Consider the following 14,859-nt stretch of genomic DNA (forward strand, 5'->3'; position numbering starts at 1 on the left):
AATGCTCTATCATCTGTTTTTAAAAAATTGAATATTTTTTATTTAATTTTGCAAGATGTTATATAACACCTATCAAATATTAAATATATATGCTCCATTCTCTCTTATGGTATTTATCTACATACGGATTATTAATATTACCTAAGGGCATGTGCATCTATAGGCGTAAATAAATGCATTTCTATTAGGATCAATGCTACACTAAAATATTATCAGGAATGTTAGATTTAGTACTTGGAAACTTACAATCAACATTGTTTAGAAATTACTTCTGATTGGTAATTTAATATTGACCGTATTTTATTTTAAAATAAAATTGGAATTCAAGTTTAAATACACTGATATATTCTATGGTTTTGTTTTCTTAAACTTAAGTTAAAGCCATAGTGGGCAATAGCATTAAACAAACTCACTATGTTATACTTAAAGTCAACTAAAGTACTAGAATCTGTAGAAATCTACAAATATTGGAGTTAGCCAATTCTAAATAAACCAGTTTAGAATTGGTATTGAAAATATCGGTTATACAGTTACTTACGACTCATAGGAAAACTGCTACAAAATGATAAAATATTAATATAGATTTTTAACGAGATGAAAATTTAAATTCATACTTTAAATTTCGTAATATTTTATTTAATAACAAAGCATTGGCATATTTTTATAAAGAAAGCTTTAGTCACCGATTTCCTTGCATTTTGCACAAAATAATACCTTAGCAATCACTCCACAATTATAATTTAATTATTAATTATTTATTTTATAATATAACGTTCTACCGAGAGCGCGCGCGCGTGTGTGTAAGCTCGCGTGCGTGTACGTGAGTTTATAATTAAGCATAATTGTATGCTTGAATTATATAAGTAATTGTATGTATAATTTTACGTCAAATATACAATCATAAAAGTAATGAAGCGGTTAATAAGTAAAACAAAATCTAATATAATTTGAACGATAAATTATTTGTATTTTGGTTGGTATTCTTGAGATACTATTGATTTTTTAATAGAACGTTTAATAGAACGACCAACTCTACTGTATTTACGCCAAACTTATATAAATAGTAATAATATATTTACTCTTATTTATTTAACATAAAATATCATGTATTATTGAGCAATGGTGTTTAACTGTAATTAACTAAATTGAATTTCACTAACATTTAACTGATTTAAAATACTCTTATCCTGATATATAATACTTCGTTCCGATGAAATGGTAAATAAATTGTATAGGAATAAATTTCTATTCTTCCAAATGTAAAGCGTAATTTTTTCAGAGTAAAGTAAATTTCTCAGTCATTCCGATGAAACTTTATTGCAAGTGAACAAGTGCGAATGTTGTTATAAAGTTTTCATTTGAGAACACATTCTACCTAGTTTCAAGTTTCTTCTAGGATGCTATTTAGACGCAGGCTTCTTCATAGAAAATACAATGAGAAAATACAACATAAATAATATATATACAGAAATGAGTCTATAATATTATCTAGAATTATTGTATAAAAACAAAGCAAAATGACTATTTAATTTAAAATACTTTCAATTTTTAATTCTGCATACCACGGTGTTAGTAGCAAAGCATAAGAAGAAGAATGCGAATGAGAGAGAATTCAAGAGAGTTAGAAGTGTCGAACAAAAAGCAAACGACCCTAGTGTCGAAACGGGTAGTTTAAAATCATTTATTACGCCTAGCTTCGCGAGATTGTGCGTTTGGGAAAGTAAAGAGGTAGTCATCGCTAACTCTTTCTCTCTCCCTTTATCTCCCTCTTTTTCGCTTTCTCATTCGTCTTTCTTACTAACCATTTCGCAAAAAAATTTCTCAACACTTCTTTATGTTTTTCTCGCATTTCTTTCATCGCTGTCCTCAACTCACAATATTCATGCAGGTATAACGGAACATTCATTTTATACACTAACATACACTTCCGATATTTTGGATATTTTGTTTGCTTAATCATTATTTGCTTTCATATACAAAAAATAAATTACACGTAACGTTAGATTTTTCGCGAAAATATCTGCAAATGTTGCGTGATATGTTTGCATGTAAATATTTGTATAGGCTGGCTTATATATTATTATCCGTAATAGATTATCGGAAAGAAAGTTTCAAAATTCCATCTCAAAATAGATCAGATAGATAATAAGATGTGTAAAATAATAATTTCGATGCATAGTAATACTAAGTAAATTATGTGTAGTTGGTGATAAAATAATAAATTTTATTTCATAAAAGGTCAACAAAAATATGTCATAACAAATTAATTTGATAATACAATCATTCGTAAATTGCGTAAATTCAATGTATAATAATTCTATAAGTAAGATTCTATAAGTAATTAATATAATATTAAGGCAAGAATATAATTAATATTAATTAATTCTTATATTTTATATATTATGTAATATATGGTAATGTATGATCACATGATTAATAAAAAAATTTTTTTAAATCTTAATTTTTATAGTATCTATTATTTGTATTATTGTTATTATTATACGTTTCATTACCCCGTTACATTATTCCCATATATATATATATATATATATATATATATATATATCATATATATTGTGAGTAAATTCCAAATGGTTATAATTGATGTCTATGTATGTGTATATATATATATATATATATATATATTTTTTTTTTTACCTGTCACATTCAGTGTTATATGCTGAACATTGTTGCATTCACGATTGACAGCCAGATATGTTACTTCACACTTATATAAAGATTCATCGTCCAAAGTTAAATTTGAAATTTTCAAATAAGACTTGGTCATATTGTTTTTTGGGACAATCATGCTCATTCTGAAATAAAAATATTTTTATGGTAATTAAAGTTTATAATATGTATTAAATTACACTCTAAAAAGATTTGAGTTTAGTATTTTTTAACGCACAAGATGAAATGTATTGAATACGAAAAAAAAACATAGATAAATAATTAAATTTAAAATGAAAATTCTTTAGTATAACGTGAAATATTGATTCTAATATTTAGATAAATATTTAAATATATTTTATCGTTATTTACGTGGGTAGACAAATAGATTTTAAAAAAATATAATATAATAAATTTAAAGAATTTAAAGCTGAATAATTAGTGTTATATTCATCCACTTATAATTGATCTATTCACACATTTTTAAACATTTCACAATATTATTATATTCATTATGAAAGAAATGTAAATCATATCCAACAACAAACAAATACTCGCAATTAAATGAATGCTGTAAATGAGGTATAAAATACAACAAGATAAAGTGGCGAATTGATTTATTTAAGTAACTGTATTACTCTGCTTGAAATTCTGAAAATGCTGAAAGAATAAGATGAATTATGAAAAAAAATTCCGATAATTTTAAAGAATTGTCAAAATTTAATTTAACATTTGAAATTGACATAATCCCATTTCTGCTATTACTTCAAACATGTGTAGATAATAAGTTTCTGTTATTTCATCATTTATCTATAAGTTATAAAATAATATAATTTATGGTATATCAAAAGGAAGTGTTCATAAAAATAGTGAATTTTCGGAAATTTAGTAGATATTCCCTGCGGAATATTCTTAATGTTATATTTTTATATATAAATTTTGTTATATATATATATATATATATGAAATTAGAAAATTTTTATATACTTATTTTGAAAATGAAAAATAAAAACTTATGTTTTCCGTAAAACATAATTATAAAATTTGTATTGTTATAATTCTATCATTAATATTTAATCTTCAGTATATATTTTTATATAATCCAATGCTGTCATTTATGTAAAATATTACTTTGATATTTATATTGAAATTTTCTTCTCTATTTTTAATGCGTTTAAGTGAAAGAATTTTTTTACAATATGGATTATTTTTATAAAACAGGGAATATGTATTTCAAAAAAATATATATATTTAAATAAGATAAATATTTTTAGATTTCGAATTAATTTTTAAATATTTCTCTTTTTTTATACTGAAGCATTTTCGATAAAATTAATATAAATTTAAATCAACATATATTTAAAAGAAGAAAAAAAATTTAATAATAAATTTACACAATAATTTGTTAAAAATAAAATGCGATGATTACATAAATAGAATAATATATCATTTAACAATAATTGTATACTTGATAACAATTATAAGGAATTATAATAAGGAAGTAAAAATATTTTCAGTTTAACTTTTTCATATTCTATTATTAGTTTTTTTTTTTTTTTTTTTTCATAAGAATTATTAAAGATGCGCAAAAAGCATATTTCATTTTCAATGATTATATATTATTAATATTAATTAGTAAATATAAGACATATTATGTAACATAATAAATGTATTCTAATGAATCAATTGGGATGTTATGTAATAATATAATATGATATGGGGTATGATGAACAAAATTAATGTTTCATGTCGAATAACAGATTTAAGTAATTTGAAAAACAAATGTAATACTCTGACATATAAATTATTTACTAAAGACAATAATTCGAATAAGAATAAGACCAATATTATATAAAGATAGTTTTTATTTTTTATTTTATTTATTTTTTTTTTCATTTTTAGCATCAAATACGAAAAAATTGGAAAATATTCAATTTTCCACAGACAAAAATAATGCCAAATCAACTACTATGAAATTGAAAATTTTATTCCATTTATCAGTTTCTATGTTTATTATTAAAAGACTGTAAATATAACTATTTTTTGTCAATTTATATTAAGTTTCTAGTAAAATATTATTTTTGAAATAATCCTTACGCGGATCATTTTTGTTTTATTTAGTAATAACTGAACTAAAAATTGATTTTTAATATTATATTTTTATATATTAATTTATATATTTATAATTGAAATTTTAAGACTAATAACCTTTTGATACTTATAAAATTAAAATAAATCTAAGATGATACATATATCGTTCACGTATCGAGACATAAAAGTTTTTTGCTCTTATTATGAACAAACTTTACCTAAAATAAATTATTCTTATTATGAGATAATATTTAAATTCACCAACTCCATTTTAATTATATATATATATATATATATATATATATATATATTCATTTATAATACTTGATTATAATTAGTCAAATAAAAATTTGAAAGTTGACATCGTCGTACAAAAATTCAAATCGTAAAAAGTCTTTGATCCAGTGAACTTAGATTTCTGCTCATTTCTTATAAATTTGCACGTGATTTTTGATGATAGAACGATAGCTTGTACAGTTGCATTTGTATGCATTAAGGAAATCAAGATTAACTGTCTGTGACTTTAGGTTTGCGAGTGCTTCTGTCTGCGATTCCTTTCGCGAATTGCAATGACGGTGTGACTATGAAGTTCAAGTTATGCAATTTCCCAGGTTAAGAAACTATATCGTAGTACACATATTAGATTATATCTTAAAACTGCATAAGGATTTTACGAAAATCCATAATTGTATTGTAAAAGTGACTATTTGTATGAATATTTATAGTCCTATGTGTCGTGGTCTTTCGCTGGAACAATAAACATTTAATTTCATCTGTTTTTGTTTTCTTTCGCTTTAATTTGTCATGTCGACACTTTATGCTTTCTAGTTTTATTCGCAAGATAGTTAGGCATATTAAAAGATTCGCTTGAATTTTATTTTTATTTTTTAAACTATAGAAGAAATCTTTAATTACTTTTCTCTGGAAATAATGAAACAATTCATGATCAAATATCCGAATCATAAGTATGACCATTACGAAATTATTTTAAATATTATTACACAGGTTGATTATTGAGAACAACATTCTTCTTAACTGAAACTATAGATTAAAAATGTTATTATTAATACGTAGATTTATTAAAAAGCAATAAATTTTCAATAGATTATCTTTTAAAATAGATACAGTTAATAAGAAGGAGAGAAAAGAGAGCGAAGTACTTCTTTACTCAACGAGTTACAACACACTTCTTTTTGTCACCAACAACTACTAAATCCAGTGGTACTGATGACCCTTTTTGTATTTTTCAAGGACTATTTTTTCTTTTTCATTCTCTTTCTCAACTTGATAGTTCCTCGATACTCCTAAACTTTTCTTGCTACTGAACTCGGTTTCTTCTTTTCTCTCTATATAGTATTTGTATTTTTCATTTCCACCTAAAGGATAACATAAAATCGCATTTCATAATAATATTTTGTATTTATCGCTCTTAACAGTATTTACTATTCTCTATTATCCATCCAAAGAAAATAATGATAATTTTGTATACTAAAATATACTATAATTATAAGTAACCAGAGAAACGGTAGAAAATTATTTCTCTTTGCATTTTTCGTACTCACTGCTCCTCTATCTCCTTCTTTTAACTTTTCTCTCTTTGGTTTGCCTTTAATATATCTTCCATTTCTCTCTCTCTCTCTCTCTCTCTCTCTCTCTCCTTAATTTCTTCGTCGATTCAAAAATTTATTACGACCATTATATAATCGATTTCCATAAGTCCTGAATGTCCATACTATGGGGCTACGCCCCAAGCTCACATGCATTATTTCTGAGATCTCTCCAAGGTATGAAAATTTGAATTCACTCCTTGATTATCGGACATTGCCTTTAATTATCCTCTTTTCCGCAACCCATTAATTGAACCATTTATTTCTTTCTCCCCTCTCTCCCTCTGCTATTCTCTAGCTCTTTCAGTTGTGTGCTCGGTAACTGGCTGGACGTCGTATGAGTCTTCTTTTCATTCCAACTGATTATCCTTTCACAATATGTGCTTCCATTATTTCACTATAATTCACTATAATTATTGAACTATATTTTTAAATACTAGTCATTATTCATACTTTTTTTCTCAATCCTTTACTATTTAGCTATACAGCTACATAGTCATCTAAACATACATATCTATTTTTACTTTCAACCCCTATTTCATCACGAATGTTGATGGACTCTATCTTTTTTTCTTACTTTCTTTCTAACTATTTATTTTAGATTACAGATTATTAAAAGATGGTTACTATTTGCTTCGATTCGCATGCAATCATATTTGAAAATTGAACATTATTTACTTGTAATTTAAGGGCTTCGTTACCATTACCAGCTCATTTCTTTGAAAATATAATAGTTATCCATACTTTATCCAAGTTAATACATAAAAATCTAACAGAATCCCTTACTACAGTCATATAAATAATAAGTTTCTTTATATATACATATTATATATATATATATATATATATATTTTTTTTTTTAATTAAATCGATATTCTCCATAAGTACTTTAATAACAAAATTGTCATTGGAAGTGACTTGAAAGTAAAATTTTTTGTTGTAGAAACTACTGCAAACTTACAAATTTAATATAAATTTGAATATCACTTTTTTCCAATGTATAGAGATATAATATTATTTATACTCGAGATGCAGAAAAGTGGGAAACTTAGCTAAACCAAATACGGATCAATGTATTTATTTACAAATATATATTTGCTTGAATTAGTAATAAAATTAATAACTTTAACTACGATAATTAGAAAATAACTTTTTTATTAATAGAGCTGATATAATAGAAGAAGTTGCGCGCTCATAGAATTTTTATAAATTTTAATTAGAAAATTTTTTTGTAAAAATGAGAGAAAGAAATGTTTCTTAGAACAATATACACCTTCTAATTATAAGAAAAGAAGCATTATTTCTTCATAACTTTTATTTTGAAACTCACTTTAATCATGGAATATAATTATTGCTTAAATCTTTAACTATATAATTAAAAAAAAAAAAAAAAAAAAAAAATCCATTAAGTTCTAACTGTATATATACGCGAATATTTGAATATCATTTTTAATTTATGCACTTATACATATTTATAAAAATCAGTTCCATTTCTTAATGATTAGCCAAGTTTTATCAAATAGCTTTTCAATTATTAAACTAAATGATTTATCATCCAGTCACTTTATAAAATTATAGTCAGATTTATGAAATTTTATAAGATAATCGAGCCTATTTTATTTAATATTCACAAAAGATGGTATTATATGAAATTGGAAATAATTGTTCAATTAGTGCGTAAGGCTTAATATACATTTAGCAAAACATTTTCATTATCTAACGGACTCAAGTACTTCAAACAGAAATTTTTCTACTGTATAAAAGCAATTAATCAGTCTCCGTTATTGTCAAACTCTACACAATCCGATCCCTCTTCACGTTTCCACTTACCATTTCTCCACCCTATAACCGTCTTTATCTGCCTCGTTTCCGTACCTCGTTACTTTTTTCTTTTTTCCTTTTTTTCCTATCCCTCTTAATTTCATCTTTCGTTTTTCTTTCTTTTCAGCAACTCTTTCTACCTTTTCTTATCTTTTCTTCTGTCTAGTTCTCTTATTCACTCTTTGAGCATCCTATACCGGGAAAGAATAGGAGATCCACAAAGTTGGGGAAATTAAAAACATTGGCAACGACCCTCAGCTCCATGAACACGAGTTGGGAGGAAGAACTTTCGCACAGAATGAAAAACGAATAGAAATAATGCTAGAACAGAGATCCGTCCAAAATTGATGATTCTAATGGTTCAGTATGTACGGACAAATCCATCATTCATTCATAAATCAATATTAATTCATTTTTTGATGCCACGTTAACTATAAAATATAGAATGTTTTAATACATATGCCTATGTATGTATTTATGTTCATTGTAAAATCTAAATCAAAATACGAGTTTGACAAATGATATTTAAATGCAAATCTCGTATATATATATATATATATATATATATATATATATATATATATATATATATATATATATATACGATATATTGGTCATCACATATAATATATACTAATATGTACTAATCCGTACGTATGATATGAACACGAATTTAAAGGTATTTTCATATTTTTTTGCCTTTTTAATACAAAAAGTCGTTATAATTTAAATGTATGGAAAAAGAAATTTTTCTATTATTATTATTATTAATTTCAAAAATCCTTTTATTATATTTCAGTAAAATTATGTTCGATTAATATACACTGTATCTGATAGATATGTATTTGAAAATTCTATATGATTTTAATGAAATTTATGTCTATATTATATATTAACATAATTACTTCCTTTAAAGTGAAGTTTATTTTAAAGACAATAGAACTCTATGTATATGTATTTAAATTTGAATCCATTTAGAAATATATTTTATAGTATTTATTAGATTATATTATTTACTATTTCATGTAAATATATAAAATACAAAGTCAAAAATCCAAATAGACGTTGACATAAAAAAATATGGTTCGTTTATAATATTACAATATTATTTTTTTATTACATACTAATTTGTTTTAATTCAGTTCAAATTATAACAATAAAACGTAAATTCACTTATTTTTTAATTGTAACAATATTTTTTATGTTTAAAAATTTAACACAAAAGTTGGATAATGTATCATTAAGACATATATGTGAAAAGTTTTTACTTTATAATTTGAATTTCAGAACTAATTAAACTTTTACCGATTAAAAAAATGAGTTTTAATATGACTATTCAAATATTTAATATCCCATTTAAATCATGCGAAAAAATGGTTATAAAATAGTACGTAATTGGTTTACTTTGAAAAGTTATCATTTGACAATGAATTTATAGATTCTCTTAACTATAGAAACTAAAAAATATATAAAAAAAAAAAAAAAAAAAAAAAAAAAATAATTTTCAAAAAAAAAAAACGATTCTGGATAATGTTCTTATAATAAAAAGTTGAAAATAATTTTCAAGATTGATAGAATTATAATGATATAGAAATTGTCTCAAATTATTATTATAGACTATAATTTATTATAGACAAAAAATAATCATTAATTTTAGGTAATTAATTGATATATCATAATTATTTAAATGTACAAAACAATATTTATTTACTATATTTATATTTAACATTATATTTTCTCAATCAAAATATCTCTTTTTTTCAACACAAATATTAATGTATTGAATAAAATTTTATTGAAAAACTTGATTTCTAATAAAAATCTATAAACTCTTGATAATGCCGTTTTTAATCAAATGTTCTATAATTCCTTTGTATAATATTTTGTATGAGTAATTTCTTATTGAGATCAAAGTACTTCACAAAGTTTCGTTTAGTAGTTTTGTAACATTTGATTTTTTTTTTTACTATGCTTATCATGTTAAGTTCAATACTGTTTTAAAATATGTTTAAAAAAAAAAAAAATAAATAAATAAATAAAAAACTGCAATCAAGAACTAGTTTTTGACAATCTCTTAAAATTTTGAAAAGAATGAGAAAGGATAAAATGAATCATAATTAAATAAAGCTTTAATTTTATGTTTTTTTTTTTTTTTTTTTTTTTTTTTTTTTTTTTTTTTTTTTTTTTTTTAAACAAAAATGAACTTTCAGTTAATAATATTTGAAATTTATATAGGCGGATTTCTACTTAATATCTTGGTTTACATTTTTTCGAACGCTGTATGTACTTTGTCCGCTTTACTTATAATCCGTGGGTATTTTTATTAATTCTAATAATATTGAATAACTTCTGATGTATTTTACAATGATATTTATAAATTATGTAAAAAATATAGAATGCTTTAATATATGAATTTAGTATTTTAATTAGTATTTTAAATACAATAGTCATTTCAGCTCTTGTCCTTCTTTATTATATTTAATATAATTAACTTATATATTTATATAATTTTATATATTTATCAATATCTACTGTACTTTTCAAAATATGTCTTTTAGTGTCTGGTAAGTGAAATATCAATAATATATTTAATGTTAAATATTTATAAACGGCCAAGTGTTATGAAGATATTTAAAACATAAATTATTAAAATTTAATATCGATCGTATGTCAATTATGATGATATAATGAAAATAAATTTGACAACAATTAAAAACAATTTATAACTTATAATCTATCTGCGATATTATATACTTTAGTGACCATATTAGGTTTTTATAAAAATGAATAGATCTATAATCAATTTACTCTTTAGTCGTACGTTTTTATTTTTTATATACAATGTTGAAATTTTCTAGAAAAGATTGATGCTCTGTAAGATCTTCCGAACTTTAGAAATTGTCATTTACCGTTTTGAACATTTTATTTTAATTTTAATGAATTTTGAATTTTGTTTTTTTCAAGAGTCTATGTTGTTCGTTTTCTTTCATTGTAAATTAATTTTGTAAATACTTAAAAATGTGTCGATGCATGTCTTGAAAGTAATATGGTGCATTATAAAAAAAAAATAGAAATAATTTTCAGCATAACTAATTTAGTGAAAAATTTTTAATATCCCTAAAATATTGTATAAATTTATTCGCATACAATATTCAACCTGCTAACTTTTCAAAATAAAAGAATTTTGAATTTCATTTTAAATAATGACAGCATTATAATGGTGAAAATCAGGTCGAATAAGATTCATTTATTAAAAATTCTATAAATTTCCATCCATTATTGTTTTAAAAATGTAGATAATTTTGTATTGCAACACTAATATTTATAGAAATTATCATTAAGCAATAAAATTTGAAATAATTTAATAATTACAAATTGAAAACAAATATTGGCCATTATCAGACACTGACTATTTTGAATTGAAATATTGAATTAGAAACACTTGAAAGACACTTTATAAGAATCGAAAACCGTTAAAATAATATATATTCATACACACGTGAAAAATAATATTGCTTTCACCCCTTTATTTATTGTATATATTCTAATAGTTCAATTTCTTTATTAACTAATTATTCAATTTAAATAAGTTTTTATATAAAATTTAAATACAACATTACATTTAAAATTAATATTTAAATAATAATTTGATTAATTTTTATTTATTTCTGAAATATTTTTCGAAAAACCAAATATCGTCTATCCAGATATGATTTTTATGTAATTATGATTCTATGTTTATAATTATAATAAATTTTTTCTGTTATTTAAAAAATTTATTTTCTCATAATAATTTAATAAATATATAAATCAATAAAAATTGAAATAAGTAGATTAACTTTTTAATATTAAACATAGTCAATAATTAATAAACATGTTGCGTTTATATTTGTTATAATTACTTTTAACATCATTTAAAAATCAAATAAATAAATATATATATAAATATATGTTTTGAGTGTGTGAGCGCGTATGTAACTGACTAATAAACTATTGTTAATTAAAGCTGAAAATATAATAATTTTATTAAGTATACAGTATTCAATAATAAGTAAAAAGAAAAAAAAAAACCTAAAACACATAATTCTTTAAAAATTTATTATCGTTATTTTTTTTAGTAATTGAATAAAATCTGTAATATTGTTACATAATTCTTAAGTTACATTTTATAATACTTTAGTAAATACCATTAGTATTGTTTAATTAGTAACCCGAACTTTTGTGAAATAAATGAATAAAGTTTCAACGAAGCGGAGAGTTTAAACAATAATAAAAGATATAATACAATACTTGATAATTAAGGAACTATTAGAAAATTCAAATTTAAATGATAAATTATCCTATATATTGTGGGGGCAACGGGAAATAAATAGTAATGTAATAAGATATGTGGAAACTGAAGTGAAATACTTATAGAATGAAGGAATATATTTTCTAAATTATTATAACATAATATATAAATTGAATGCATTTTAATAAACTTTTTATTATATTCATTTTACAAAACTTTAAATAATTCCTTAGACTTTCTTTATAGTATATGTTATTATGAATACATTAGTATATAATTAAATTCATATTCCGTAATTTTAATAATTCGCTTTATTATTGTAAATATTTTAGGTTCGACTTAAATGTACAAATACATTTTATAAATTTAGTTAGAAACGTGAAAAAAAACACTATTTTCTAAATTTTTGTCTATATCGATTCATTTAAAAGTAACAAATATTTTTATAAATTTTGTATAAAACGGGAATGTATAAGCCGAATTTAATATAATACATTAAAATTTTATTTTTTTTTTAATTTTACGACAAGGCAGTGTTATTCAAAAGTATGTAAATGAAACGTTGAATAAAATAAAAATAGTAAATATTCTTAATAAAAATTAAACTCTTTTAAGTTAGAAAAATAATATATTTTTATTAAAACAAATAATTTCGTAATTTTTTTACAACGGAATTTCGTTTGAGTTTTAGCTTAAATAATATTTTCACAATAGCGGTCAGTAGTTTAATAAAATTACGCAATTAAAATTTGATAAAATGATTATTGGAAAAGTATAGAATTTTGAAGGTATTCAATTGTAATTTATATAGATAAACTCTTCTTAGATTTCCTTTATAAAATTCGTTCGCTCGCAATTGTTTTCTATTATAATTAAAAATGATTCAGATTCTTCATTGAATAAAAAGACTTCTTCACTTTCTGATTTAATAATATAAAATAAATTAAATAAGTATTCATCATCTATTTTAACTTTGTACCGCTCATATCAACTGTTGACACCTTCAGGATTATTGTTCTTCGGCGGTTCATCCGTTGAACTATAAGGATGAAATGCTCCTACAATAACTTCCATTAGAAGAATTCAACTATTATTTCTTTTCATCCTGAAGACGTAATATATAATTATCTGTTTAAAAAGAATATTAGGCATATTAACTTTACTATTCATATTTTTAATATTTTGTAATAGTGAGTTTGTATTTGTAAACTTCAAATATAACCATAAGAATTTACTTTTAGAACATAACCGAATATTCGTAACTCTCTTCTCACTAATTAACATATTAATATCAAATTTTTTCAAATATCGCAAGTATTTTAAGAATATATTTACTTGCATTTTTTTCATTCTACATGTTAATTAAAAAAAAAATATATCTATCGTTTTTGAAAAACTTATTATTATTTATTTATTATTCCTATTTCTTTTATTTATATACAAAGCAAGAAAATGTAATATTCTGTATAAACCATATTTCATTTAAATTGTCTTTGCGTTTACCAAAAATTAAATTCTTCATAAAAATCAGTAAGTTTTTTTGTTAATATATTATTACAAAAGAATACATATAGTTTAATCAATCACTATTAATTAATAATAGTGTTTGTAATAATAGTTAATTATAGTTGTGTAAATTGTATGTAAAAAATGTAAATTTTTAATTCATGAAATAGTCCATTTTGACCACTTTCACTGCTCTTACTATGAAAAATCTACCTTAAATTTTTCTACAAATTTAATGTTTAATTTAATAATGTATCCTACGCAAAAATTAATAAAAATAATATGTATTATTAATCCTTAATTACGTAACCATTTTCGATGATCATTTACTTATAGTATTTTGTAATTGCACATTCTTTGCGACGCAAAAATAGCTTTGTCATTTTAGAAGGAACGATTTTTAAAATGGTGAACAGTAGAAGCTGCTTGTAGAGTAAAAAAGTAAAGCAGTTAATGTAGTTGAAGCACTTGAAGCTATTCTTCTGAATAAAATGAGGAAGGAGGTGGTGCACGTAGAGCACATTATATAAAGTCGTGGGTTCACTTTCCAAAGTAGATAGTTTCATCGTAGTAATAAAAGACTCTCGAAGCATAGGCTGCGTCGCTAAATTTCATGCACGAAAGCTTAAGACCATTTAAACGATGTCTTTATGGCCATTTAAATCCTGCCTATATTTTGCTTTTGTTTCTATTGCTGTCCTAGTCTAAACAGCATCTTTTTTCCGTAACACACCGAGGAAATATTTATTGTTATCGATGGTACATAAAAATTCATAGAAACTCATTAGTTACGTGTGATTCTCGTCTCGAAGTTTTTTTTATTTCTAAATGAGCCTCATAAAGGTTCACGCATATTCAAATATTAGTTATTTA

The 14,859-nt window shown here is 22.9% G+C and overlaps 1 protein-coding gene across 1 annotated transcript in view; it reads right to left on the bottom strand.

Moving 5' to 3' along the window:
* Positions 1-2,317: 2,317 nt before the first annotated feature.
* Positions 2,318-14,859, bottom strand: part of LOC105362033 (uncharacterized) — a 112,975-nt gene continuing 100,433 nt past the window's right edge. The window contains exons 3-4 of the mRNA XM_011499358.1: positions 2,659-2,816; positions 2,318-2,331 (exon numbers count right to left, since the gene is read on the bottom strand). Of these exons, the coding sequence (XP_011497660.1) occupies positions 2,318-2,331; positions 2,659-2,816 (172 nt within the window). The remainder of the gene's footprint in view (positions 2,332-2,658; positions 2,817-14,859) is intronic.

This window comes from Ceratosolen solmsi, unplaced genomic scaffold (genome assembly GCF_000503995.2).
Source record: "Ceratosolen solmsi marchali unplaced genomic scaffold, CerSol_1.0 scaffold2, whole genome shotgun sequence".
Taxonomy (NCBI): Eukaryota; Metazoa; Arthropoda; class Insecta; order Hymenoptera; family Agaonidae; genus Ceratosolen; species Ceratosolen solmsi.